The sequence below is a fragment of the Neodiprion lecontei genome, chromosome 4 (genome assembly GCF_021901455.1).
Source record: "Neodiprion lecontei isolate iyNeoLeco1 chromosome 4, iyNeoLeco1.1, whole genome shotgun sequence".
NCBI classification, from domain to species: Eukaryota; Metazoa; Arthropoda; class Insecta; order Hymenoptera; family Diprionidae; genus Neodiprion; species Neodiprion lecontei.
The window spans coordinates 19,819,280-19,845,671 of NC_060263.1; the positions used below are offsets into that span (position 1 = coordinate 19,819,280).

Genomic DNA, 26,392 nt, shown 5'->3' on the forward strand with positions numbered 1-26,392 from the left:
AACCATATCCGTTTTGGAATCGATATACTTAATTGTGAAACCAAAATGGGCAAAACCGATCATAACCCACTTTAAATTGAATATCGGGCTTAAAATAATTTTAGAAAACCTTTACGCACCGAGCGCTGTATCGGACAAGAGAAAATGACGGCAAGAATAGTTTAGTTATGATTTCACGCTCGAGGAAAGCCCAACAGCTGAGAATGAACCTAGAGAAATTTACTCGCACGTATGAATGGGCACTAGTTTCTACAGTTCGCTCTCAGTTTATTCAAGATGACGAAACGTGCAGCATAATGAAAGGCGCGTTCATTACCGGTTAAAGCGATTCCCGCCATGCTTGTATGGTGCGTTCTTCGACGACCCTGAGGGATGATCCGCTGCATGCACGGGACTCGTGCAAGGGTCAGCAGAAACCCGGCTCTAAACCTGGCGTTCATCCAGCAGTAGATAACCGGGTTATAGCAGGAGTGAGACATGGATAGCCAGTGCACAGCGACCCACAAGTAGGGCAATCCCGACCATTCTCGTAACCGGTCATCGTGGTCAAGGCCGAGCTGTTGGAAAACAATGCCGTTGGAACAGATCTGCGAACAATATCACGGAGTGCGAAAACATCATTCGATTCCTCACCGTCAGTACGTTGAACGGAAGCCAGCATATCGTGAAGACAATCACGACGGTCATCATCATCTTCACCATCTGAAAACAGAGAAAAGAAACTATGAAGAACATGATAACGGTAATTTTAACAATCGATCAGGAACGATAAACTGCGTCGCTTCATCGGGCGGAACCTCGAAAGATTGTACAATTTATAAACGAGAGGCCAGAATTAACTCCCACACGATTTTACACCGTCATCTTGGTCCTGACAATTCTTGCGGTACTTCCGGAGGATTACACGACTACTGAAAATCGGCCTGCAGCTTTTTTTCTGTTAATATTTTTTGCCTACGTTTTCTTTTCCCTCTTTTAGAGACATATCCTTCTTTGCTGTTCGGTTTTTTTTTTTTTTTTTAGATCGGAGTCGGGAGAAAAAGAGAGGGAAACAGAATTTGCGCAGGGATCAAATTTTTGCAACTCTCTAGACACGAGGAAAATAAAAAAATCTGCAAGCATGTATCGTGGGATACTTTAAGAAATAGGGATATCTATAATATAAGTTAAAGGGCAAATAGTAGGAGCAATATGGCATTTTGTCAGTCCAAATGGAGAAAGAAGAGAGCTTTAATTACGACCGCCGTGTAGAGGAGAGATTAAATTTCATTGGGAAATGGCTCAACAAGAGACCAGCTCTGATGGACGGTTCAAATTACTGTAAATCTCCCACGTAACTGGCGATATAATGCGATTTACCTCGTTTGAGGTTGTAGGACTTAGCGAATGAACATTCCACTGTGTCAGGATTAAAATTGCGTGAGCTTACACCACAAATTCTGCAGTTGGATCACTTCGCACGAATTTAACCAGCCCGTTAAAATTCACACATATGTGTAATGCCTGCGGTATTTCCTTACCTATGATGACACGTGAGTTGGACTTGAATCGAATTCCCACAGTTGCGTATTATTCGATATGAAACCGGGCAGGTGAAGCGAATAATCTGGCAGTCGAAAAAAAATATGCGCTAATCGAATGTTTGGTGTGAAAACAGGCGAAAGTATCATCCGAGAGATTACACTGTTGATACAGCTGGCGTGAATGATTATTTTCATTTATTCTTGTCAGTGAAAATTACCGTATTACCATAGCAACGGATTAATTTTCTGTTGGTCGTTAATTTTTTTGATATACCATAATAATAACAAGGTACATGAAACCCGCCGTCCCTCCATTCGCTCTATCTGAAGATTGAGCGGCAAGAAGATAAAATTGCCAAGACAGACATAGACGTGGAGATTTTTTTATAACCTTATTAAATTTCAGGGGCTGACTGAGTGCGTCCGCGGGACGGTTGCTCTCATCGCAGATTTAACCGTATTACGCGATTATTTTACATCAGTAGGGATAAAATTGAGCATTATAATTTACGCCTATAAACTATTGTATAAATTGTATAAGTGTGCGTCTAACTTTTTCCCCAGATTATTACACGGCTAGGGGATTTTCTCGGTTTTAGACGTAGCAGTTGCAGTAGCAATGAATTACCAAATGCGGCGCGTGAATACTAGCTTGAATTTCATCAACGATGCTCCTTTTTGCTTCTGATCTTCAACGCGAAAATTTTCACCAAGATTAATAGGCTGGGGAAAGTAAATGATGATTCCATTGAACAATGGGCGTTAACACCGCGGCACGAGCTCCTAGATAGATTATTATAGGTATGTATAAGATACTCGAGCCTGGGTGGTACAGCTGTGTAGAACCGCCAGTTCGCGTGATTCCGGGTACTTTGCCGTCTTCGAGTTAAACGATTATTTAGTCCCCAAGTTCTGACCTTTGAGTCTGAGGAGTTTAACCTTTGTACGATCTATACAACGATCAGCTGTTACGATATAGCCAAATATTATATTCCTATCCGTATAGGCGGGTAATTTGTGAGGGATCAATCACGCGAAGTTAGATATTATCAGTATAATAGAAGGACTGCAAAAACATTGCGAGTTAATTGCCATTATACACAACATTTCACTCATCTCTCCCTCCTGTTCGCATGTATAATCGATTCGTAAATTGCTAACCAGACCTCTCAAATTTTAATCGAAATTGAACATCAGACTGTGGAGAAATAAATGATCTGACAGATAATAAGATGCAAAAACTAACGAGAGCAATGTCTCTTCGTACGTAAATTAGAGAGAACGTACGATCATTTATACTGCGATAGTTTAAATTGCCGCCTGCGGTCAGGCAACCCAAATTTCGCAAGAAATGCAGTACGACGGTTGCATTGACGAACGTTGTGTTTTCAGACAATCTGACCGTGTTTTTCTGTACAACTTTGGGAGAATTTGTACAACGAGAGGGCAACAAATTAAAAGAATGTAAAGTAAGAAGTTTGAAGAGCGCGCGAATAGAGTTTATAACAAATCGACGGTTCGCGCGTCGCTTTTTAATACCGTCATCATCTGTGACAGCCGGTTGCTGATGATGGAGTCGATTTATCGTCGCGTGGAGAGTATACAACGGGGGGGTCAAAGTATTGTTAAATACAAAAGTTGCAAACTCGTAGTCCTCGCTTGTCTAGACGGTAAATCATCGTCATACCTAACCTGACACAACGTAAGCCGAGTCATCATTATTCGGATCACTGCACCGAATACGAGAATGAAGCTCGTTTGGAATTTTTACACTCGCGTAGTTCGATTCACGAGAAACCGTGCAGGAGTATTCGCTGAGATAGTGTTGAAAGCGATTTGAAACTAGTCAAAGGTTCCGTCGTGTTGAGTAAGCTTTGACAAACGGTGGCGAAAAAATAATGGGATACAGATTTACGGTCACGCGGTGAAATTGCTTTAATACGAAAAGATTCGCTTTTTCGCATCTGACCTATGGTAGGAAAAAAATTCACGCATAATCGAATTTTCCACCGAATTTATACGTTAAACTTGGTAAATTTTATCGATTACAATAGCTGGCTTATAGCTATTCCGGTAGAACACGTTTCTGTTTCGTTTGAAAAACAGTTTCCACTCCGTCGAGTCAGAAAACCCGCAACACGTGGTTGCACGACTGAATTCAGGTGTTTTACCGATCATTTGTTGAAGGATGTGTAACGGAAGAAGATTCATCGGAAAGGAAGAAATGCGGAGTTTTTAAAGCTGAAAAAATCGGACCAACCAAAAATTCTCCCTTCTTGAGATTACAGCTTCCTTTTTCTCCGCTCCGCCAAACATCGACACATCGTTTCTTTTGTAACTGTCTAGACTCGTCGTCAGACTCGACGGGCGTTGATAGCTACGTTCCCGTAGGCTGTTGGAACGCCCTCAAAAACTGATGTAAAAATGGTGTGTACGGTTTGATTACGGCCCGCGAACCGTGAAAATATCAGCGCCACTGTGTCAGGCAGGCTGCGCCCTTAGGGACCGTCGTCATTTTAAAAAAAACGGATACTCCCACGGGTAATCCTCCGGGAAATGCTGAGCCATAGCCCAGTTCGCCATTCACGGCCTTTGGGATACGCTGACTATTGCGAATGGTTTGAAATTAACAATCTTTGCAAATGCAAAACAGGCTTTCGTTTATACCTTTTATTAGATATAATGTCAATTAACTTGAACCCGTTGAATTATAGAATTAATTGTCATTCCTGTCAGTTGAATACTCGTAAGATTCGCTGGTATACTTATCGTCGAGTACCTCCTGCACAGATTTTCTTTCATTTCTTATTGATTAGTATCTCCCCTCACGCTTTTCTCATTTATAATCAAAACGCCGCTCCGTAAATTCAACTCTTATCGAAAAATCAGTAATAACTCAACACCTAAACTGAGGAGTGTAGTAATAGGAATTTTACTCACAATCAGTGAATTGATTTTACTCGACGAGATGTAGTCGGGTTCCTATTTTAGACCAACGCTCGCGCACTACGAAATTAAATTCTTAGTTAAGAATACATAGTGCCGCGTGTGTTTAAACGTGTTGAAGCTGAAACAATCTAGTCAAGTATGATAAATCGTTTTTTGATTAAAATTAGCCTAATAAATTTTCAAGCAAGACGATTTTCCTCAATTTCAATTTCTTCGTTCGAAATAAAACTGTCTTCAAATACCTGGGACAATGAAATGATTGAATTAGCTCGCAATATGTTTCTACTCGAGGTTTCAGGCACAATAACAATAAAAATATTCAGGCATTTCAACCGAAACATGAACTCGAGTAATCTAACTGCCAATAAAATTTAACTGCCACTGCGTCTGATTGGATAGCAAGTGAAGTCATTCCGGGTTACAGGCGAATGATCATTTCACCGCGTGATCTGTTGACTTGAGCTAGAGAACTGCGTAGAATACCAACGATTCTACCTAAATGGTCAGTTTCAAATCCCAACTCTCACTCTCCATGGCCAACACATCAGATTGCATTGTTGTGAACAGGCAGTTCTGTCGAAAATCAATCAGTGAGTATTTTGTAACACTAAATTAAAACCTGTGTTCCCATTTTTGAATTGTCGAAACGTTAAAAAAAATTTAAATTAGCTAATACTACAAGGATCATACCGCGCTAACAAGCGACGTATATCTTAGGTATTATACTACTAGAAACTTTGAAACTTGATTAGTATTTTGAGCTACTGGGAAGTTTGAAACGTTCGAACGCGTTCAGAAACTTTGTTGAAGTGACTTTAAGCATTGAATTTCAATTGATTACTGCAGTTCATAAGGGGTATAGATCGCCGGCGGTGACTAGCCCCCAAGGATCAGAAGTACCGGCGCCGCAAAGAAGCGATTACACGTGAGTGCTCTCAATTTAAGTATTATCTCAAGTAATTCTCATCCTAAATCTCTTTTCAACGCCCTAAAAACGCGCTTTCGGTAATTTGTTTAGATACCCGAAGGACGCTGCTTCTGGTTGCAAAGTCCACATTCAATGCTGTGCTGATATATCGTGTCGTGGTTGAATTCGTACTCTATGAGACCAGTTCAATTTCGTTTTTGAGAAATAAACAGTGTGCAAGAATTTACAGTACCTTATGTATGACGGTCCTGAGTCAAATATAGTATGTATAATACGAAGGTTGGCGGATGATCATTTTTCTAGTCTAACCTGAAATGAAGTATCGAGGAGTATGTTCGAAAATTAGCAGTTATGTATACGGAACTGGTACATTCCCTTTACGCACAAAAGACAAATCGGATCGATGGGAAGACGGTGGAATCGAATGGACATAATAATGACATCTTATCATACCTACTTGCAGTATGCAAATTGTTTCTTTGTTAACCTTGATCTGCTTTCTCTCTTTTCCTTTGAGTTTTATTCTTACAGATAATTCTTTTCTGTGCTGCAACGTTGCAGACAATCTTTACATTTAAAACGTTTAGTGAAGCTCCTTGAGTTCAGGTAAGTTGCATTGAAGAAATATGTTGAACCGAAGCCATCGACATAAAAGAATGTTTCCTCTCTTTCGAATAAACCTAAAATCGGAGAAAATCAAGATGTCTATAGGCATGTAAAGTCCGACTTCGTGAAAGTTAACCTAAACGTTCAAACTTCAGGTTGAACTCTGCTCAATGACGGCATTCGCGGTGCATAAACTTCGCGCGTAAAAATGAGTTATCGGAAAGTAGGTATGCTCTAAGAAAGCCCTGGTGTGTAAAATGAAGAATTTCAGCCAAGCGCATGCGCCAGCGTCATTTTACCGCACTGTTCAGAAATGGGGCATCTCACGCACGCTCTACAGGCTTAGAAAATCAAACTTTCTGAGCATGTGTTGGAAAAAAATTCTTGCTCAATCTATAGCGCAGATCCATTGTGAGAAAAAGTTCAGTCTGGACTTCTGTATAAACAAAAATTGACTGTGCCAATCTTGTGTTAATCTTGTGTCAATCCGATACAATTTGACGTTAAACTTTCGAATTGATGAGAAAATTTGTTCCATTATGGTATTCCAAACCTACTAATTTTTGTCAATTTTACCATCATCGCCATGTTTTACAGCGCAAATTTACGACCTTCTCGATTATACTCAAACTATTCTCCAAGAACGATAAAAAAATGAATGTGCCACAGAGTAGATAACGTTGCTTTGCTTTTTATTGACCGCATGTGACTATAACCTACTACACCAAGGATTCAAATATTCAAGTATATTCAGACGTGTCGAATGGAACGAATTTCTTTTCCTGACAATTGACCATTCCACATGTTCGACCAATGTCTACAAAGCCGGAAGGAACATTTATTCGGGACCCACGAATCACCTCACGCGTCATAAAGCTAAATTTTTAGTCAGGAACACAGAGGAGTGACTTTCACCCAGGACCAGGTACGTGGATTATTCGTTCGTCCAGCATCCGTCGACATCCGGATATCCTCTGATAAATTTTCCGATTCACAGCACCAAGTCGTCGTGGCTACGCCCAAATTTCCATAACAACGTCGACCCGAGGATGAAGACATTCTGTACGAGAACGGCGATGCCGACGTACTTGGAAATCACGTCGTAGTAGATGACTTCCGCCAGGACGTAGATCGACGACATCAGGCTCCCGAAGCCGACCAGCAACGCCAGGAACAGTACGATCCTTGGACCAAGGACACCGCCCTCGTAGTTCGCCGAGTTGTGGGGCATCTCGATGGGGATTTTATGCACGACCACGAAGCACAGCGTGTTAGCGAAACCCGGGAGGAAGTATATCTTCTTCTGGGCAAGCTTATTGTCGTAAAATGACCACGCGTCTATCGCTACCCACCAACCGACGAAGAAAAGGACCCCCGTTGTCAGCGAGAGAAAATTGTTTTTCCCGAGGCTGCCCGAGTCTGTTTTAAACATTTTCTTTTTGCGGTTAACTACGACGTCCGTTTTTTCGATCATCGGCGAAATTAGCCACGGTTATGCGTACCACGCTTTCTTATGTTTATCGATCGCTGTTGATCGATCGTACAATGTTTTTACAGCACATCAATGAAATTATCGAAATTATCATCATTACACGGTTTGAATTACTTTGTTTGTCTATATCTGTTGAAAAATAATCTGGGATCAAGGAAAAAATATGTAAGAGGCATTCGGTTACGAAAAAAATTGCAAATTTACAGAAAATAGGAAACAGTTGTATCAGTGGTGATGAAAAATAAAACGCTCGAATCGTCGTTTATGCCGTTTCTTCCACTTCCGTGTCTTCCAAAATTGTTAATTGGCGGTCGTGAAAGTTTTACAAATTATTATTATATGTATATAGGCATTATCCTTCAAATATGTATAATTTCTTAGTTTTTCGTCCGCAGTGCCTAAGGGCTTAAGATTATAATATTGTAAAACCAATTATAACGTCTGACAAATTGCGTCATCGTTAACGTCTTAATGTTTGTATTATTAATTAATAATCCTTTTACAGCGGGAGATTTTGCATGGGAGCGTGCCCAGCAATAATTGGACGGGGTACGGTCTGTATTATAAATTAATTCGTCGCGTTGGAACAGCTCAATTTTTATCCCTCATTAAGGGGGAAAAAAAAATCAGGCAAAAGCATAAGGGAACAGAAAAAAATAACGCAAACTCTAATTGTGAGTAAACTTCTCCTCGGGTGATGTATCATTCCACTTTCCGGTTACGCAACATACTCGGCCCTTTTCTCTCCCGGTTCAAAGCTGCGGCTTGCGTATTCTGCGGGATTATCACTCTTATCAGAAAGGTGGAATGTATACACGATGACCCGTGGCCTGCAAATCTGCACCCTCCGAATCCCGGAGTTTGAAATTAATCGGCTCTTTTCCCTAGCAACGCGCACCCCATTTTTTCAATAATCAGTCTTCCATGCTCTGCGGGATTTAATATGTAGGAGTCATGCTGAAAATGAATTCCATATCCCTCTTTTTTGTTGAAAGTACGTTGAAACAAAAAAAAAAAAAAAAAAATGGAAACATTTGTTACGTCCGGCATGCCGCCACACGTTCTCCCCATCTTGCTTCTATTTGCTAACTCTTCCACATTCCTTATCGTAACGTTATAGTCTTCAACACTGTCCTCCTATTTCCATCGAGCCTCACGTCAGTCGTTGTCGCCCTTACTCCGCTAATTCTATTCCCCACTGTTCTGGATTATTGCACCTTACCTGCACTTATATACTTTTTCTCCCAAAATCACTTCTATCCCAACTTTCATCAAGTAGACTTCTAACCCATCCTCCATCGACTACACTTGTATTCCAACTTTCCTCGAGAACAATTCTAATCCATTACCGACGATTCAACTTCCATTCCAACTTCCAAATCCATATCTCGACAAATCAATTCCTAAATCATTTTCCAACTATTAATTCCAACACTCGCAAGGTCCACTCGTCTACACATTTATACTCCTTACTGTTCCAATAAATCGTTATACATATTCCAATACGTCTTACCCGCGTCGATTCTTACTCCTTCCTTCATTCCCTAACTCGAGAACAGCGACGAGATCGGACTCAAAATGTACCCGAAACAACGTTTCGTTTTGACAGCCGCTCGTCAATGTATCCCGTAACACACTTGTACAAATATGCTAGAAAAATATTATTATACAAATTTATTTATTTAAAGTCTTTGATACGTACTCGTTGACGACGTTCTGTTAAGTATGCAGAGCACAAAGCGAATGTAGAAGAAGTATTTTAGAAACTTTCTGATCCTTCGTTTAAATATTTCACAAATGTTTTATTCCAGCGTAAAAATATGTGAAGTGGCTGTTTTTTCCCAAGTGTTACTCGCGCGTGCATGTCGGATCTAATTTTCTCAAACAGAAAGGATCTTTCTACACAGCAAAAAGGAAGATGGGATGAGCTTGTATTGGTTGCGGCGTTGCGAGAAGCTTAGAACACTTGAGCGGTCGATATTTACATTAAACGACGTACGATATACGCGCAGCACACACCTTTAATATTATTTTGATCGATCATTCGGAACAGCTCGACGGAGCCTGACAAAAAAGTTTTTCACGAGCCAGCCACTTGAACACGTGATACAAACAATTCTTGTTGTCCGTGAAAACACAGCTTTCAGGTAGTGAACATAAATATTATTCTATGAACATTATTCAAAAAGGATGACGGTTCTCTGACTTTCCTTCTTTCCGTCGCGGAGAAAGAGAGAGAAATTTTCCATATAATTTATTTTATATTCTGACGAAAAAAATAAAAAATAAACAAACACTCGCAGAAACTGCAAAATTTTGAGTAAAAGTCAATATTTTCAAGGTATGTCAAGACGAATAATTTATCATCGAATAATTTTTCTTCGGGGTGTATAAACTCTGTTGTGTTCAATAATATTCAGACTCGGTCACCGCGCTGCGATGGATGAAAGTTATTTTGGGCTCGAGGCAAATAATCATTTTAACGCGTGATTCGTTGACGCTAGATAAATAACTGCGGCACGTAACAGAGATCGTATAGCCACTTGGTCAATTTCAAGTCTAACCTCTCAGTTTTCCACGCACTTTCGGACACAGCCATTTCCATCAAAAGCAGAAGTCATCAGTCTTTGTCGTATTTGAGTAACAAAATGGCGGCCATCTTAGTCGCATCTCAATAATTTCTCTGCTTGACACTGACCCAAGCAAAATTACCACCTTGCACTGTCACCCACAACTGGTTCTATCAGTCGTCATTGTAGGTGAGTTTTTGTTGTTTTTTTTTTTTTTTTCTTCTCTCACGCAAAATTGAAACCTATATGCCGATATTTGAATGATCAGAATGCTCGGAAACGGTCGAAATTAGTCAAGATTACGCGAGGCATTGCAAGAATTTAAAACTCATCTCGACAACTTCGGAAACTTGTAACAACCGATTTCTACAGATACTTATTCTTTGGTTTTCATTGATTTCTCATATTAACTCTGGTTGCCGACGACTTTCGGACGTTTCGGGCAATTTTCACTGATTTTCCAATTCGGCAGAATCATAGGAGATCGCAAGAAATAATTGAAAATCACTTGGTCAATGGACAATCAACGAAATCACATGATAGGATAGAAGACGATTGAATGATAATATGAAATGATATGAAACCATTTGATGTTTGCCAAAGGACTAGCAACGATTTTCATGATTTCTAACCGAGCGATTTCATCAGCGCTATCACGAATAATTCCAACAGATTCGTAACGATAGATCATTTATCTCGATTAATTCCTTCTTTATATTTTAACAAATATCGCAGTCACTCAATTACCTTCGGTTATATAACAAATGCGATATTCCGAAAGTTACGTAAATTCGACACAAGTTTCCTGCATTTTTTATCTATTTTCGTAATGATTTCATGATACGAGCACCATATTCGTTGTAATTTTCTCCACAATCTCATCACTATTAATTAGAAATGTTTTTTTTTCTTTACTAACCCATTCGTTAAATCAATCTTAATAATTATAAACGTTTACGCCTGCAATTAGTTGAAGACACGTTCTCGCATGCTGCGGTTCAGATTTTCTTTTCAACCGAACGAATTGTGATAAGAAATACGTTATTCATAACATTCGATTTAGGTATGATTACGAGAGAGAGGAAAAGATGTGCATGTCCATAAGAATAAGGATGAAGAAAAAAGAAAAAAACGTCGAATCGACCGGCATCAGTAATGATATCTTATTATACCTGCGACATACGAATGGTACATGTAGTACATACAATGGATGTTTCCGTACTTTGTATTCGGCTTTTACCTCGGATTTTACATTTTTTCACAAGCTTTATTTTCTCGTTAAAAATTCGCAAAGCTGTAGCCTCTTGGCTCTCTTCGTTGCAGTGCTGAGGAAAGACGGATTTTCCAACGGATTTACATAGAAGGAGTTTCAACCTCCGGACACCGATCTGGCTTGAAATACACACACGCGGTAAGTACCAAAGCGGGTCTACAGCAGGGCGCGGCTTATTTTTATTCTCAGCGATTTTCGTTCACTCTCTGTATCTCTTTGCACATGATTTTATTCTGATAAGTTACCTGAAACGTTGCGAAGATGCTCGAATACGTCACAGGCGACTTTACGTTGATGTATGAATTTACGGATATTCGTTTTTCTGTTATTGTATAATTGAAATGTTGTGATTTTTTTTAGTTTTTTTTTTTTTTTTCTACTCCTTGCAAACTTTTCAATTCAGCACAGCCGACTTATCTTTCACATGCGAAAATCGAAACCGTTGAGAAAGAGGACCAGCCAGAATATCTGCATTATCACAGTAACAACATACAAACCATTGATTTGACACAAGTGAAAAGTAATTTTCAAAATGAAACCACGGTGCAAAAATACGAAAGATCCTTTTTTCACTGTAATATGCAAATCTGAGCAGCAAATAATTGGTCATTATAGAACCTGGAACCGGTAAACGGTTCCGTAATGAGTGTATATATCACTTGCGCTAGCTGAAACTTTACCGATAAGGAAAACTCGATTTTCTGACTAATATTAAGCGTTTTGCTGATCAAAGACAACGCTGCGTTCATGTTGTAAAATATCGAATCATTGTCATTTGTTTAAAGACCCATTTTCCGATAATATTTGTTAAAATGCCATTTCACTCAACGCTTCTTTTCCTGAATTTTATAGGGATATATTGGGTATATATATATATTGTACGAAAATCTGACTTCCAATTTGAACGACCATTTGACGTTCCAGCTGTCTCATCCGTTAATTAATATCAGGGGTTCGACGAACCTGTACGCAGAGTTTCCCGTCGCATTTCACCCCGAGTTTCGTCGACCGCGTAGCTATGAAACTTTTTCCCAACTCTTTCCTTTCTCTCACAAATATCTGGCATTTCTTTTTTGCGATTGAATTACGGGCACTCCGCTAACCGAAACGAAATTCGATTGCAGACACGAGGATAATATTATATCGGCATAATCAGACACTATATAACAATAAAAATTCGGATACTTTTCATACTGTCTAAGAAAAGTTTTTTTTTTCCAATTCTAACAGTACTTTCAATGAATTAAAGCTCATCCCTTTGGTAAACTAAATCTAGAAAAAACGTCCGAGATGCATTTTATTATTCAAATTTCGTAAAATCTTACAGCGCGTAAAATTGTTCAAGTATAATTGTGTTTCATTGGACGGAAAGAAATAGAAAGAAAAAAAATACTCATCGACTACAGAGAGTCAATAATTTAAACGTAAAATGACTTGTAATACATCGTTCGAAAATTGCGTTTCAAACTGTGTTCATCGAGCAAAGAAGAAGCAGAAGAAAAGGTGACGTAGCGCGTGTTCGGCTCTCGAAAAGTTGGTAAATAGATTAGAAAACTTGAAAAGCTCCGTGGGGTATGTGTGGTACATATTTACTATGAGGCGAGTGCTTCACGTGTCTATAAGATATACGAATATAACTTACTCACCGACTCTCTCGTTTGCATTCAGTCTCCCTCTCACTTTATCTTTCTCTCTCTTTCATTTTTTCTATTTCCCTACGCAACGCGGAGGAGATAAAACTTTTCTGAAAAAGCTTCGAACTAGATCGAAACTCAATTTTTCCATCACTGACACACTGAAAATATGTAACAAAATATGTACCAGCGTTCGCACGATCACTCCCGCATGTAATTTCAAACACCAATATTTTCCAATGCAAAAAAAAACCTAAAGCAACAAAAAAAAAAGAACAACGAACATGCGATATGTTATCCTCGTATGCAGATTTAAAATAACACATTATAACGGTTGTTGTTGTCTATCACAAGAAATATTCCGGTACCGCGAAAAGTGAGAAAAAAAATAAAAATCATTATCAGCGGAGTGACGCAAGTTTCCCCTTTCATTTTCCTTTTTAGAACTTGTGACATTCTATTTCCACAGTAAAAAAAACAAATGTTGAAAAGTATAGTGATTAGTAACAGTGGCAGCATTGATTATAATAATAAGAAACAATGGAAATTTGTTTGCTTTTCTATCGCGAGAGTAGCCTGCGAAAAAATTCTATTAGCAACAAACTCAAAAGTTCTACGAACCTTAGGTTACTTCATCACCCAGCTCGATTCAAGTGGTAATGTTTTGCAATGGGTTGTCGAATAAGGGTTCTATACTTAATCATTCAGTGTCACCCCGCTGCGCGTTATTAAACTACAGAAAAAATTGTTTAGACATGTATTTATAGATGTAAAATCAGTCAATTTTGTTTTATTATCAATTTTGAGTGAATTTCTTTCTTTTTAGGTAAATTGTATGTATTTTGATTTTGTATAATAAATGAGTAAATAAAAGGTGCATGAACTTGTGTAAATAAAATTGTAAATATTAATTAATTTTAGCAATTCATTCGTCTATTCATTCATTCGAAAGATTAATGTACCATTTTTCTATACATAAATGTTAATTTTCAAATTTAATTCGACAATTTTTCGTGAAGTCTTTTTTATTAACAATGACAGTTTTTTTTTATTTTAATTAACTTTTACTTTTCTTTATCGTTATCCAAGGAGATTTCGTAGTTTGTTGGTGAAAAAGGGGGTAGATATTTTAATTGCGGATTTTGTCAAGCCGTTTTACCACGTTTTCGTTATATAGATTTCATTTTTGTAGATAGCTGTTCACCTTTGTATGTTATAAACTTGTTAAAATTGTTAAGTCTGCATTTACACTTTTAGAAAAAATGTGACGAAACGTTATTAAAAGAAAAAAAAAATGTAGATTGTAAAATTGAATATATTGAAATGTGCAAATAGATTAAAAATGTGGACCACGAGGTATTGATTAGATGTTGATTCTTCGGCGTCTTCTCTCCGAGTGGTAACCACTGCTTCTATTTGACTAGTTTTCTTATTTTGATTTACGTTTAGGCGCGCTATTTAAACTGTTACGACACGAATCATGATTTTTCGTTTGATTTTCAATTATACGAATGATTTATGATCAAATGTGAATTCACTAATAATAATAATACTAGTAATAATAATTAATAACTCCAAATAAATACACTTAGACTTCAAAAAAGGATAAAATTCGCCAAATCGAAATTATTATCAGTGATTTTGTTTTTCAAACTATTAATCCCATTATTGTCGTATGAAATCACTCGTAAACGATTCAATCTAGGTCAAGGTCTAATGATAATGTAATTAATTAATAATAAATTAGACTTGAATGAATGAGTATTCTATATATATGCATGTATAGAAATACTGCAGCAATCGCATTCGATAAAGAATTCCAAGGTGGTTCGAGGCCCCGGGAATTGGTACTAGAGATACGCTTCAATAACTGCTGCCCGATCAAACGCGTACTTCTACTACTTCAGCGGCTCTCGTTCCATTAGTTATGGCTTCAACTCTTGAATTCTAACGATCCTAAGTCACCGATACGTTCAGAAAGCTCAAGTGTTTCTATATTATAGAGTTTTTAACGAATCGCATAAAATTACTCGTACAATATGATAAAAATTGTCGTCGGATCTTGATCTTAAGTCAGCATAAAAGCTGAATGAAAAATGTCATGTGACATTTTCTGACAGAATTTCGAACTATATTGAAATGAAAATTCTGTAAAATCACACGGACGGAAATTTCTAGTTCTGGCTGTTATACCGAAATTTTATAGGTATCGGAATGAAAGTTAATTTTACAACTGTATTTATACAACCGAAGAACATGTTGTTGACTAAACAAACGAATTCAGTGTGTTAGAAAAAATGGAAAAAGGTAGAACCGACAACTATGATCAGTATAACTAAATTTTTTTATATTTTCAACAATTTTCGGACCCGTATTATAACGATACTCATTTTACCAGAATTTTTTATTAAACGGTGCAAACTAATGGGATTATCGTCAGCATACTTGTTCAAGTATTCACAATCATCGTAAATGTGTTTTCAATTTGTTTAAACCGTCAATTAATTCTTACTTCATAATTATTTAAAGAACACTTCATTACAGGAACAGCTGTATATTTTACAAAGTACATATTTTATAACATTACATACTTACACAGCCGTATAACTAAAACTGTGATACAACTACTGCTGACGAAAATAACGTTGCGATAACACTTCGACGTAAATAGAAAATTACCGTTGTTTGATCAGTCGCGGGTCGAATTTGCAGTTCCATAAAATCACCGGTATAAAAATAATTACGCGATCAGTCATTACTGATAATGCGTCACTACGTATACACATATGATAATCTTACGTAATCCATACATTTGCGTTAAATGTTAAACAAAAGGTGACCTTTTAATTGCGAGTAACACGAGTCGTTGAGTGTATTAATGAGAAATTCTGTAGGTACTTGAGCGTAGCTGCTGTTTTCGTTTTATCTTCTATCTCTCTCTTTCACATTAAACTTCTCCATTCGATTTGAACCTCGTTCCGCGTTGCGTTCAGCCAGCCACGTATTTATACCGTTGTTTTCTTATCATTTTCGCTACACGGATGACAGAAGAATAATGAAAAATGAATGCTGATACGATAATAATTAAACGAACAATAAAATTTAGTGTAAAATATGCATCGAAAAACTTTCTTCATTCTCCTATTTTATTCATAAAATTTGACAAAATTGTACTTCAATTTGTATTTGCATATATTCAGATTTGTCAAGTGTTGCAAAGATAAGAAAGAAAAGCTCGCTGACAGTTGGGATAGTATTATCCGCGTACTGTAATTGTGTAATGTATGAACGCGGGGCGGAAACGACGCCGCGTTGCAACGACGATTAAAATGCAACTCTAATTTCTAGCGATACATATGTAATTGCAGGTTCCGATAAAACCGTAAACAAGCACGCCGTAAACTTGGCACCGAATAATTTACTGACTGATTGTATTGCGCGGATATATACACTTGGCCTGATAATATGCGAGGTACTTACAGCCACGCGCGTGAAGAAAAAAAAAAATTCACATCCGGTTTTTCGCAACGTTTAAATCAATTTCTATCATATCTTGGCACCAGCGATGCCTCGCAAATAAATAAATTATCATTTGAAACAAATGAATAGCCAAATGAAAATCAAGCGATAATAATTCTAATCAGTTTAATATTTAAACCGTAAAAGACTCGCTGAAATTTCGATCGTTGGAAGAGAAATTAATTTCCTGCAGTCTCGTGCAGTTTGAAGCAGCTCTGACAATCACTACGAAGATGTCGAAAATTTTTAACGGGAGCAAACCGAACATCGTGTTTATTTTTATCGTACAATTTCTCGCTCTTCGTTTCACCCCGGGTTGGTATCACACTAATCGAAATTGTTATAAACAGCAATGGAGAAGAAAAATAAAAACACGGATCAACTAAAATACCATGGTGTACATTTTTCTTCCTTCCATACGTTCACGAAAGTTTGAATTCAATGCTCTGATTATTTGAATACAATTATACGTGTACAGAATTTTGAAAAGTGTCGAATAAGAAAAAAATCTTGCCTGATGAAATTTCTGTCGCGGAAGAAAGAATCGAGGAACGGATTGAAAATATAAATATACGTTCCATTTTTTTCCCTTGATACTTAATCTGACAACCGATATTGATTGTGATTTCTCTTCCGACAGCCGAAGGCATGACCGAAAATGAGCTGGCCAGAATATCTCTGCGTGTTTATCTGGGGTGAGTGTAAATAATTTTTACTAATTTGTAATCGGTGGGTACATTCTAACACATATTATACATATCTATGCATTACATGTATCACACATATTGCATGCTTATGCATATGGGGTATTCCACGTGAAACGAGACAGGCTTTAGCCGATAGCCAGCGAATTTGACATCCTGCTTAGGTTACTTGAGGTTACTTATTTAATTCCGTATATTCTGTTTGCTGAAGATGCCAGTTTTTGCAGTCAAAAGTCGCAAAAATAATAATATAAGCCCTAAAGGTCAAAGTATCAAGTCTATACGACGTCAACTTGGATACGTTTTCTGATTGTTTCAACTAAAGCGTATACGCATTGCTTCACCTTGGTTCCTTACATCATGATCCGGCTAAAGTTTCATTCCTTACCAAGTATCTCGTGAAGAGACTTCGATAGTTTTGGATCGCAAATAATTCTGTGCTCCCCGCAACTTGCGGTTAAAGGAATTTTCCTAAGGATCTACTCGATTCGCTTGAAAATTTTACCGAGTACAGTTCAAGTTGTGAACAAAGGATGGTATAATTTTCAGCTGGAAGTTGTTTTTTATTGACTAAATATTTGATTGAAAATTCAGAGTTTTTTTCTTTAACATATGGCCTGCGTACGAAATAAAAACCGTCCATCTGTAAATTATGCCATACTTTTTACACAACTTGAATCACAAGATAGTAAAGAATGAAAATTTGGTCGCACGTGAAAAAACTGAACCGGTGCCGTTTCGCGTGGAATAACCGGTATGTATGTAATATAAAGAGATAGTCGAACGGATATTGATTGATCGATTGATTGGTTGCATGATATATTAATTTTTGTTTGTTAAATATTGTCTAACATGTCTCAGCGTGTAATTGATGTTACAGGGAAACTATTAGCAACAAATATTATGACGTACCTATTGGGGAAACACGTAATCTGGCATTGAAATTAGACGCTGCGAAGCCAACCGTTTTATACCTTCACGGTTTTCAAGAAAACCTCGAACGGGAAAGCGTTCGCACTATTGTTGGTGGTAATTATAGTTTAAACAAAAACCACAACGCGAAAGTAAGAAAAATAAACGAATGCAATATCTGTTCGCAGAGAATTGTCAATGATCAAGTATTTATCGTATAAATATAAATCGTTTTATCACATTGTTCATGTTATGTATATAATATGGAACTAAATACCTGCCGATTATCACATTACTGTTATCATAATTTTTTATATATATATATATATATATATATATATATATATATATATATTTATTATATTACAACATCAAAGATAATTTATCGAAGCCTCGTCATTCACGTTGCACTGATATTGTTATCATTATTATTATTTGCCAATTATCTTTACTCCAAACATATCAGCAATTATAACCGTTATATAACTACTGTTTTGTGAAAAAGATCTTTACAGATTTGTTAAATTTTTATCCACGAGTGAGTAAAATTTTTGAACCATTTCCAAAATCAACTCATAAATTCTGAATATTGAATTTAAAAGGTTGTAAATATTCTTTACCTTCAAGGTTGGAAAAGACGGTTGTGTGAAAAATGAATCTCGTTTCAGCTTACCTGAAACGCGGTGATCACAACGTGATCGCGGTGAATTACGCCGAAATAGCAAACGGAACTTACGTTCAGGCCGCCGAGAGTGCCGAAGCGGTTGGAAAGAAATTGGCAATCGCTCTGCGCCAATTGATTGCGGGTGTTCTGGACCCGAAGCTAATTCACATCGTGGGCTATTCGCTGGGTGCTCAAGTGGCCGCATACATAAACAAATACGCCGTGGTATTCAAGGTGCAGCGACTAACGGGTTCGTTTTCATCTTCTTACGAAACTCAATCACGCACGGAGGGGATAAAGACGTACACATTGCAACAAACTAAACATACCGTGAGATTACGTGAATGCGCGATGTAAGGAGCGCTAATTACAGGCAACTCAGGGTACACGTACACTCCGAACAGAGCTTTGAGTTTCAAATTTATCCCCAGCTGCCTATAATTGGGGAGTCCTTATGCTGAGCATCCTCGTAATGTCACGGTATATATTTTTTTAAATCCGTCCGTTTTATCTGAAGGAAAAGTGTGTTGAAATTAATCAAAGCTTCGTTTGATTTCACGAAATCTCGGATATCTTCTGTTCGCAAAACAATTTGGGCGATTTAAAATGAGAATTTATACACTGCGAGAAATTTTTAATTCCGGTTACCGCTCAGTCCTTGACTATTTTCATTTTTTACCACAATCGACAAAATATAGTTCTAGGTACAAAATTAAAATTAGTTTCGTAGCTGTTACTGGAAAGTCTGGTATATGTTACTATTCTTTCTCATTACGATCACTGTTACTATATTTTCTGGTGACTGTGGCGAAAACTTAATGCTTGTGCAACAATAAAATGACGTTAAAGCCTTGTTTAATTAAAAAAGTACAGTAAAGCGAACAAACTTGATTTTGCGTTTCAATTACCAAAAAAGGATCGACGATAGCGCAAAATGGTTACGCGTACCTCGTTTTTCGTAATTCCAACAATATTCAAACAGTTTTTTTTAACGATACCTGCTTTACTCAATTTTTCTAGTTACTGTAACAAATGAAATTTTTCTCAGTGTACATTTAACTATAATAGGATCAATGAGTAAGGTCGAGAATAGAAAAGATATTGTTTAAAAATTAAATCAGCATCTATTCAACATTTTCACGTAACAGGAACGTGAAAATTTTTTAGATTTACAGAAATTGTGTTCAATATTTAGAGGAACTTATCTTTGAAATTACGCACACACAGAGAAGGAAAAAAAATTTGTTGAATTACCGATTACGGGAAATGAAATTTTTTCAACTATATACGAGATGAAAAAAGAATGAGCACTTTTTTGTTGAATCAAACGACATTCCTTTGAACGAAAATAATAAAAAACATTCCTTCCGCCACGATATTTGATCGCCATATTTGACAAAATCAACAAATCGCTTCTGTATGTGCAGAAAAAGCGACTTCGCGAACACTTTATTAATTTCTAGCACTGCTTCCGTTTCTGGGATAAATGTCGTCCCTTTTTCTCAGCTCTGGATCCCATCGGACCCGCATTTCTCGCTGTTGCTAAGCGAATCACGTCAGCCGATGCGAAATTCGTCGACGTTATTCACACCGACGCCTTCATTTACGGCAACGGCTACGCATCCGGCGGTGCAGATTTTTGGCCCAATAGTGGCCTGCGTGTTCAGCCAGGATGTCCACTACAGTACGAAAAAGGCAGCGAGGAAGGTGAGCTGATCGATTAGAGCGATTGATACGAGCAGCTGCAAAATCCGAAAACTTCCCGCTATACCATTTTGTTTGCAAAAATGTTGAGAAAATTTTATGAAAGCTGATTCTTGCTTTCGCGACTAACTCTCAGCGAGATCTCTCCGCCAATCTCGCTAAAAATTTAACAAGTTCCGAGTTGCATGGCGACAATCTAATGTACCAAGTATCATAAGAATCGGTTGTTCCATTTTTGAGTAATTATCGAACAAAAAAATTCAACATATTGGCGATAACTCGGAAATGTCTGTACCAATTTTTCCCAAAATTGCATCAGTTATAAGTTAAATGACATTAATTCAATGTACCAAGTTTTGTAAAAATCGGCTGATCCGTTTTCCAGTTGCGTATTACCGAACGCAAAAATTCAGACGAACCGATTGCGATCAAGAACATCAAAATCCGTTGATATATGGTTTTGAGATGTCGTTGGGAAAAAAATGCATCAGACATCCCAGATTTTCTCTGAATAAAGAAAATCGGAAAGTTGAACGAGCAGACTCGTCAATTGATGTTGTACCGAATTGTTGCGAGCGATGAAAAAGTGTTCCCAAATTCAATAAATTTGGTTTTTATTACAGAACTTCTGTTTTTACATATTCACATTATATTGAAGCTTGTTTTTCCAGATTTTTGCAGCCATCAAAGATCATGGCAATACTACGCGGAATCGGTTGAAAACCCGAAAGCATTTATGGCGGCAAAATCCGTCACATGGACGAAATTTTTAGGGAGCGCACACAAGAAACAGGATCTTGTTCCTATGGGATTGGCGACGCCTTTCGGCACGTAAGTTAATTTTATCGAAATATCCTGTACGATTTTACCTCTTATTGAGCAATACGATAACATCAGTGATGAAATCTTGATTCATATCCGATCTACTTTCATTTTTTTTTCTCCCGTTTTTTTTCATCACCGCAATTTTTCAGGACCGGATTATTTTATTTAAAAACGAACCAACAGTCGCCCTTTGGAATGGAAGAAAACGGCGTCAAGTTAGCCGACGTTAGTAAAGTTTTCACGCATTTGCATGGTTATAATAAAACAATACGCAAATTATAATACCTACTATATGTAATAACATGACTTTAGAATAACAGCAAGTGTGAGGCTTGATTTACAATATTAATTTTCCATTATTCTGTTTTCTTTAGTTGTTCATTCAGATGTACTTAAGGGTTGAAAAAAAAAGAACTGCAAATACGCGAAACAGATTAAAAAAGAAATATGTTTCCCACTATACATATATTATAAATAATTAATAAATATTTCAGATGAATATTACGCTGTGTTAAACTGCAGAGTGTCTAGTTAACCGATAAATTGTTAGATTATATTTATTTTCTCTCAGCAAAGGAAACTAGTTTGCCATTATGCATCATGTTGTTTCAAATTAGTCATTCCACCGGTTGGTTGGAACTTTGTAAATTTATTTCACGACGCTGTATTCAATGTATACGTCTCGTGATCGTTTGATAAGTGAAGCATACCGTCAAACTTCGCAACGAGAGAAATACACGATTTATTCGACGATAATTTATATGTTATAGTTAATTTCAAAAAAGAAAAAAAAAATACTACTTAATCGAATCGCTATCTCGGAATGATTGCGTTACTGATCTTTCTCTTTCCAGTTTTTCAACGTAGTGCAAACTGACGGAGCGAGGATATTGCAGAAATGAAAAACATCCTTGTAATAATGATACAAACTCTGAACGACTCGTGTACAAAATATATCGCCTGTCTCTTTTTTCTGTATAAAATCACGTTTTATGAAGTCTGTGCGTTGCGATCAACCGCATGATAAATTGGACAAATTAAAAGGTAAATGATAGGAAAACACACGTGGGCGATTTGTATAATGAAAACACCTGTTATTTTTTATGAAAATTAAACATTGCATTGTTTCCATCAAGCAGTATTCAGTCATGTGAAATTTATATACCATAATTCCGGGTATCAGCCGACAGGAAAGAGGAGAGCGAAAAACAAAAACGAAAATCGACTGATATAACTCCACGCGTACACAGGTGCAAATAATCTAATCAATAAAATTTTTAGTCGATCTATAATTAGGCAATTACGGATATTTAATCTACGGTGTAAATCGCATCGTTGAGGAAATGAAATAACGCGATAGCGATTGAATGAATTACAGAGAATAATATATACGGTAAAAGCATGTTGTGATGAAAAAACAAAAAAGGAAAGAAAACATCACCTCGAACTATTATCACTTCGCTTACGGCAATGATGTTGATTCGCTGACAAATTTGTTACGAGCAAATATTTGAAAGTTGGTGGAAAACAATTTTTAATATTTTTTAAGACATCGGGGGCTGCGATGCGTGATTAGGTTTAATCGTGTTTCGTATTTGATAAACCTAGTTACGAGAATCAGTATTTAAACGCGACGCCGATCGGTGGTGATAGATTTATATTTTCACTGTCCGTACGCTGTTTTCAATGATGGCAAGATTCGCGTATTTCTTGTTCTTCGGAATGGCGCTGGTCAATGTCGCCAGTCCAACTTACACGCCTTGTGACTCTTGCAGTAAGCGAAAATTTTATTTTCCTTCGGATAAAAAAGCAGAATTTTGGTCTCGCAATCCCAGATCACCGATTTATACAATATTTCGATTATCTTTATCAAATGATTGGCATATGATTTTCATATCCCATTTACGGAATCTGTGATGTGTCATTATAACTGAATTTTGTTTCCCTCACAGCTGATCGAGCGAATTCCACCCAATTGGAGAATATCGAGTTGTACATATTCACTGGGTATGTGATATTTTCTTTAATTATTTTCGATACATACATATTCTGTTTTTCAAATACCTACAATGAAAGTTGATGGTTATAAGTTGTTTTTTCTTCTTACGATTCAGAGAAGTATTTTCAACGAAGAAGTTTATCTATTTAATCTATCCATCCCATTGTCACCTACTCTGCAACTCTTTTTCATATTTTCTCGTCTGCAAAAGGTTATCGATTGCGAGTCGAGAAGAGATAAAAGCTCAACGACGCATTTTATAATGTGTTATGTAAATATGAAAATAAGCTAGGTTTGGAAGTAATTTGAAAAAAAATTTTGCTCCAAGTAACCAGTGCGCAGGAGGTTCAGTGTTTGAAGAATAACTATACTGTAACGAAAATGTAGATTTAACAGGAGGCCACAAAACTCGTATCGCAAATCCCAAACGAGAGGATGCATGAAAAAAAAAATATTAAGTTTATAACATAAATATCAATCAAAGAAAAAGGTCTGTTAGATTTTGAAATTGGCTGATAATTTACAAAAATGGATGTGGATGACCTCAATAAGGCGGTATCAAAGTTTTCATGGCCGCCGCGTAAATATCAGGTGTACATGATTTGTTTGATTTCTTGCGTGTATTTTTGACCGATCTTTGATAACATTTCAACTCACAAGGAAGGTGTCTCTCTGATTTTGATCTAGTTCATATATGATGTATAGTATATCAAAAACTAGGTGGTAAAAGTGCCCTTCGCAGATGGAGGTGTTAAGCATCAATTTTATTGCTTTACCCATGAGAATATAATATTTTTTAGTCAAACCACCCAAAAAAAAAAAAAAATGTCTCATAACGAGAAATATAAAATGCGATTTTCTCAATTAAAAAAAAAAAATAAATAAATAAAAACTAAGGGGGTAATCCACCCGTAAATATGATTACATTTAGGCAAAAAATGGTTAAATTCAATCCTGAAAATCAAAAAAAACGCAAACAAGAAATTGACGTGTTCATTAGACTGGGCCAAAAAAAACGAAGAATTTTTTTTTTAATGGTACTGCAAAAACATTTTCCGTGATTTTTAAGTGCTGACATCTAAACTTTCAAAATACTATACGAACCAGTAGACCGGGAAAAATAACATTCAAGACAATAACAGACAAGGAGCACATTCGGTACTGAATTCATTTCGCGTTCTACTTAAAAAATAATACCGCTGGAACGATTTGTTCTGCTCTCGGTGAAGATACACCGAGTCATACGATTTGTGACCAGCGTTCTTTTCTTAGCTGGAATTTGGAAAGTGTGCAGTGCCGAAAATTCTTCGAGTAAACCCCGCAGTGTATTGGATTGTCTACCACTGAGGGAAATAAATATCGGTACAACTTATCGGTAAATAGGGCGTTTAAAGTTCATGCGAGTGGGCTGGATCAACTCGTGTTACCAAGTTTTGTGGATTTGACCAAGCAGTTGTTTCGTAGTTTATAATCCATGCTGAAGCGTTCAGTGATCGCGTTCCGGGTTCACGTTAAATTTATTATATAACTCGACTTGACTAAAGTGATTACGACCCGGTAGAGGTCTGTTTTACCGATATGTGTTTCCCTCGGTGTTAGGCACCCCGACATCCTGCGTCGTTTGCTCAGAAACATTCTGTATATATTCGTTTCAAAGGTCTTAAAGTGGCAAATGACAGCAGTTGAAAATCAAAAAGGTTTCAGTAGATGTTCCAATTGAAGACGGTTTTCTATATCGGTAAACAAAAACGGAACAAATTTATTTTCAAGGCTAATATTTTCGAATAATCACAGTGATGCTGAGAACACGAGCGTACTGATTGGCGCTGCGACGGATTTAGTGGTCAAAATCGATGCCAGCAAACCGACCGTTCTCTATTTTCACGGATGGACCGAATCTTCGAAATCAACCAGTGTGCAGACTATAGTGGCAGGTAAGAAAGTAAAGAGGCCGGCCTGACTTCGTTCACGGTTATCGAAATCGAACCTTGGAACACCTTGGGATGAACAATGACCGGCGAACGCGTTGCAGCTTACTTGGAACGTGCCGACCACAACGTGCTGGTGCTAGACTATAGCGAAATAGCTGGAGAGGCTTGGAACTACGCATATTTAAGCACTGAGGGTGTCGGCTACACGGTGGCGATAGCTCTCGACGAAATGGTGGCAGCGGGGTTGGACGCGACGACTCTGAACCTGGTCGGTCACTCGTTGGGAGCACAAGTGATGGGGTACATTGGAAAGAACGTAAACTTCACCATTCCGAAAATCACAGGCAAGATGGGATGGGGCGCAGAAAGCGAACGGTAATACAAAATGGGTTCTAACGGCATCGGGGCGTCTTTCAGGGCTGGATCCAGCTGGTCCCGGGTTCACGGAGACCGATTCTCACCTGCAAGCCAGCGACGCTGATTTTGTCGAGATCATACATACCGAGGCTTCGTATTTGGGCATTGACTACAGCGCGGGCGATGTCGACTTCTGGCCTAACGGCGGCTCTAGTCAACCAGGGTGCTCCACAACTTCCGAACTCGTGCAGAGTGAGAACAAAGATACCGCATCCTGCTTGTAGTTATGGTAGAATGTCTTGATCCTGATCATCCAATCTTCTGTTCACAGTTACCTGCAGTCACGCCAGATCATGGGCTTATTTTGCGGAGTCCTTGTCCGACGAGGACGCGTTCCTCGCCATTGCTTGTGACTCTTATACGGAATTCGAAGCCGGCTCATGTAGCTCCAACACGGAGGAGATAATGGGTTATGCGACACCGAACACAGCGTGAGTTCAGTAAAGTTTTTCTAACGACTATCTCTGAGGACCTCGATTTATTAACAATTCTGGAATACATTTCAGGGCCGGGAACTATATGCTTCAGACCAACAGCGACTCGCCGTACGGTCGAGGAGAAGAGGGTACTACGTATGTGGAGTAGAATCGTTCACGTTTTACGACAACGTTTCATCGTCCCGAGCAAACGCGGAGTTCGCATCTCGTAAGCTTAAATGTCCAACATCGTGAAAAAATAGTTTTGGGTGTACTCAAAATCGAATAAACAGATATTGCTCAATCCATTTGTCGTATACTGTATT

The 26,392-nt window shown here is 37.7% G+C and overlaps 3 protein-coding genes across 9 annotated transcripts in view; 2 read left to right on the plus strand and 1 right to left on the minus strand.

Moving 5' to 3' along the window:
• The window catches only part of LOC107217611 (RYamide receptor), a 97,502-nt gene that overhangs the window by 2,663 nt on the left and 68,447 nt on the right, over positions 1-26,392 (minus strand). The window contains exons 7-8 of the mRNA XM_046738313.1: positions 634-702; positions 317-557 (exon numbers count right to left, since the gene is read on the minus strand). Coding sequence (XP_046594269.1) covers positions 317-557; positions 634-702 — 310 coding nt within the window. The remainder of the gene's footprint in view (positions 1-316; positions 558-633; positions 703-26,392) is intronic.
• LOC107221580 (phospholipase A1 member A) lies at positions 10,090-22,408 on the plus strand. Of its 7 annotated transcripts, none has more exons than XM_046738330.1 (8): positions 10,090-10,257; positions 11,392-11,479; positions 17,135-17,189; positions 18,079-18,227; positions 18,779-19,024; positions 20,281-20,481; positions 21,150-21,309; positions 21,453-22,144. In XM_046738330.1, exons 3-8 carry the CDS (start codon positions 17,143-17,145, stop codon positions 21,583-21,585), a joined length of 936 nt encoding a protein of 311 aa, XP_046594286.1. In that variant the 5' UTR covers positions 10,090-10,257; positions 11,392-11,479; positions 17,135-17,142; the 3' UTR covers positions 21,586-22,144. The 7 variants fall into 7 exon arrangements, 5 of the variants coding, with proteins under 5 accessions (XP_046594286.1, XP_046594284.1, XP_046594283.1 ...); XM_046738328.1 differs by lacking the exons at positions 10,090-10,257; positions 11,392-11,479 and adding exons at positions 16,453-16,809; positions 22,158-22,406 and having other exon boundaries at positions 21,453-21,545; XM_046738327.1 differs by lacking the exons at positions 10,090-10,257; positions 11,392-11,479 and adding exons at positions 16,453-16,809; positions 22,158-22,406 and having other exon boundaries at positions 21,453-21,528.
• LOC107221581 (lipase member H-B) lies at positions 22,831-26,374 on the plus strand. Its single transcript, XM_015660620.2, has 7 exons — positions 22,831-23,077; positions 23,256-23,310; positions 25,097-25,236; positions 25,335-25,577; positions 25,651-25,842; positions 25,922-26,081; positions 26,157-26,374. The coding sequence occupies exons 1-7, from the start codon at positions 22,990-22,992 to the stop codon at positions 26,233-26,235; spliced, it is 957 nt and encodes a 318-aa protein (XP_015516106.2). The 5' UTR covers positions 22,831-22,989; the 3' UTR covers positions 26,236-26,374.

Excerpts from the sequence above, each read along its gene's own strand:
- LOC107221580 (XM_046738326.1), top strand. The coding sequence starts at position 16,728 with ATGTCGAAAATTTTTAACGGGAGCAAACCGAACATCGTGTTTATTTTT. Across the intron at positions 16,810-17,134 it reads CGCTCTTCGTTTCACCCCGG|CCGAAGGCATGACCGAAAAT; the intron begins GTTGGTATCACA and ends CTCTTCCGACAG. Across the intron at positions 18,228-18,778 it reads CGTTCGCACTATTGTTGGTG|CTTACCTGAAACGCGGTGAT; the intron begins GTAATTATAGTT and ends ATCTCGTTTCAG.
- LOC107221581 (XM_015660620.2), top strand. The coding sequence starts at position 22,990 with ATGATGGCAAGATTCGCGTATTTCTTGTTCTTCGGAATGGCGCTGGTC. Across the intron at positions 25,237-25,334 it reads TGTGCAGACTATAGTGGCAG|CTTACTTGGAACGTGCCGAC; the intron begins GTAAGAAAGTAA and ends AACGCGTTGCAG. Across the intron at positions 26,082-26,156 it reads TATGCGACACCGAACACAGC|GGCCGGGAACTATATGCTTC; the intron begins GTGAGTTCAGTA and ends AATACATTTCAG.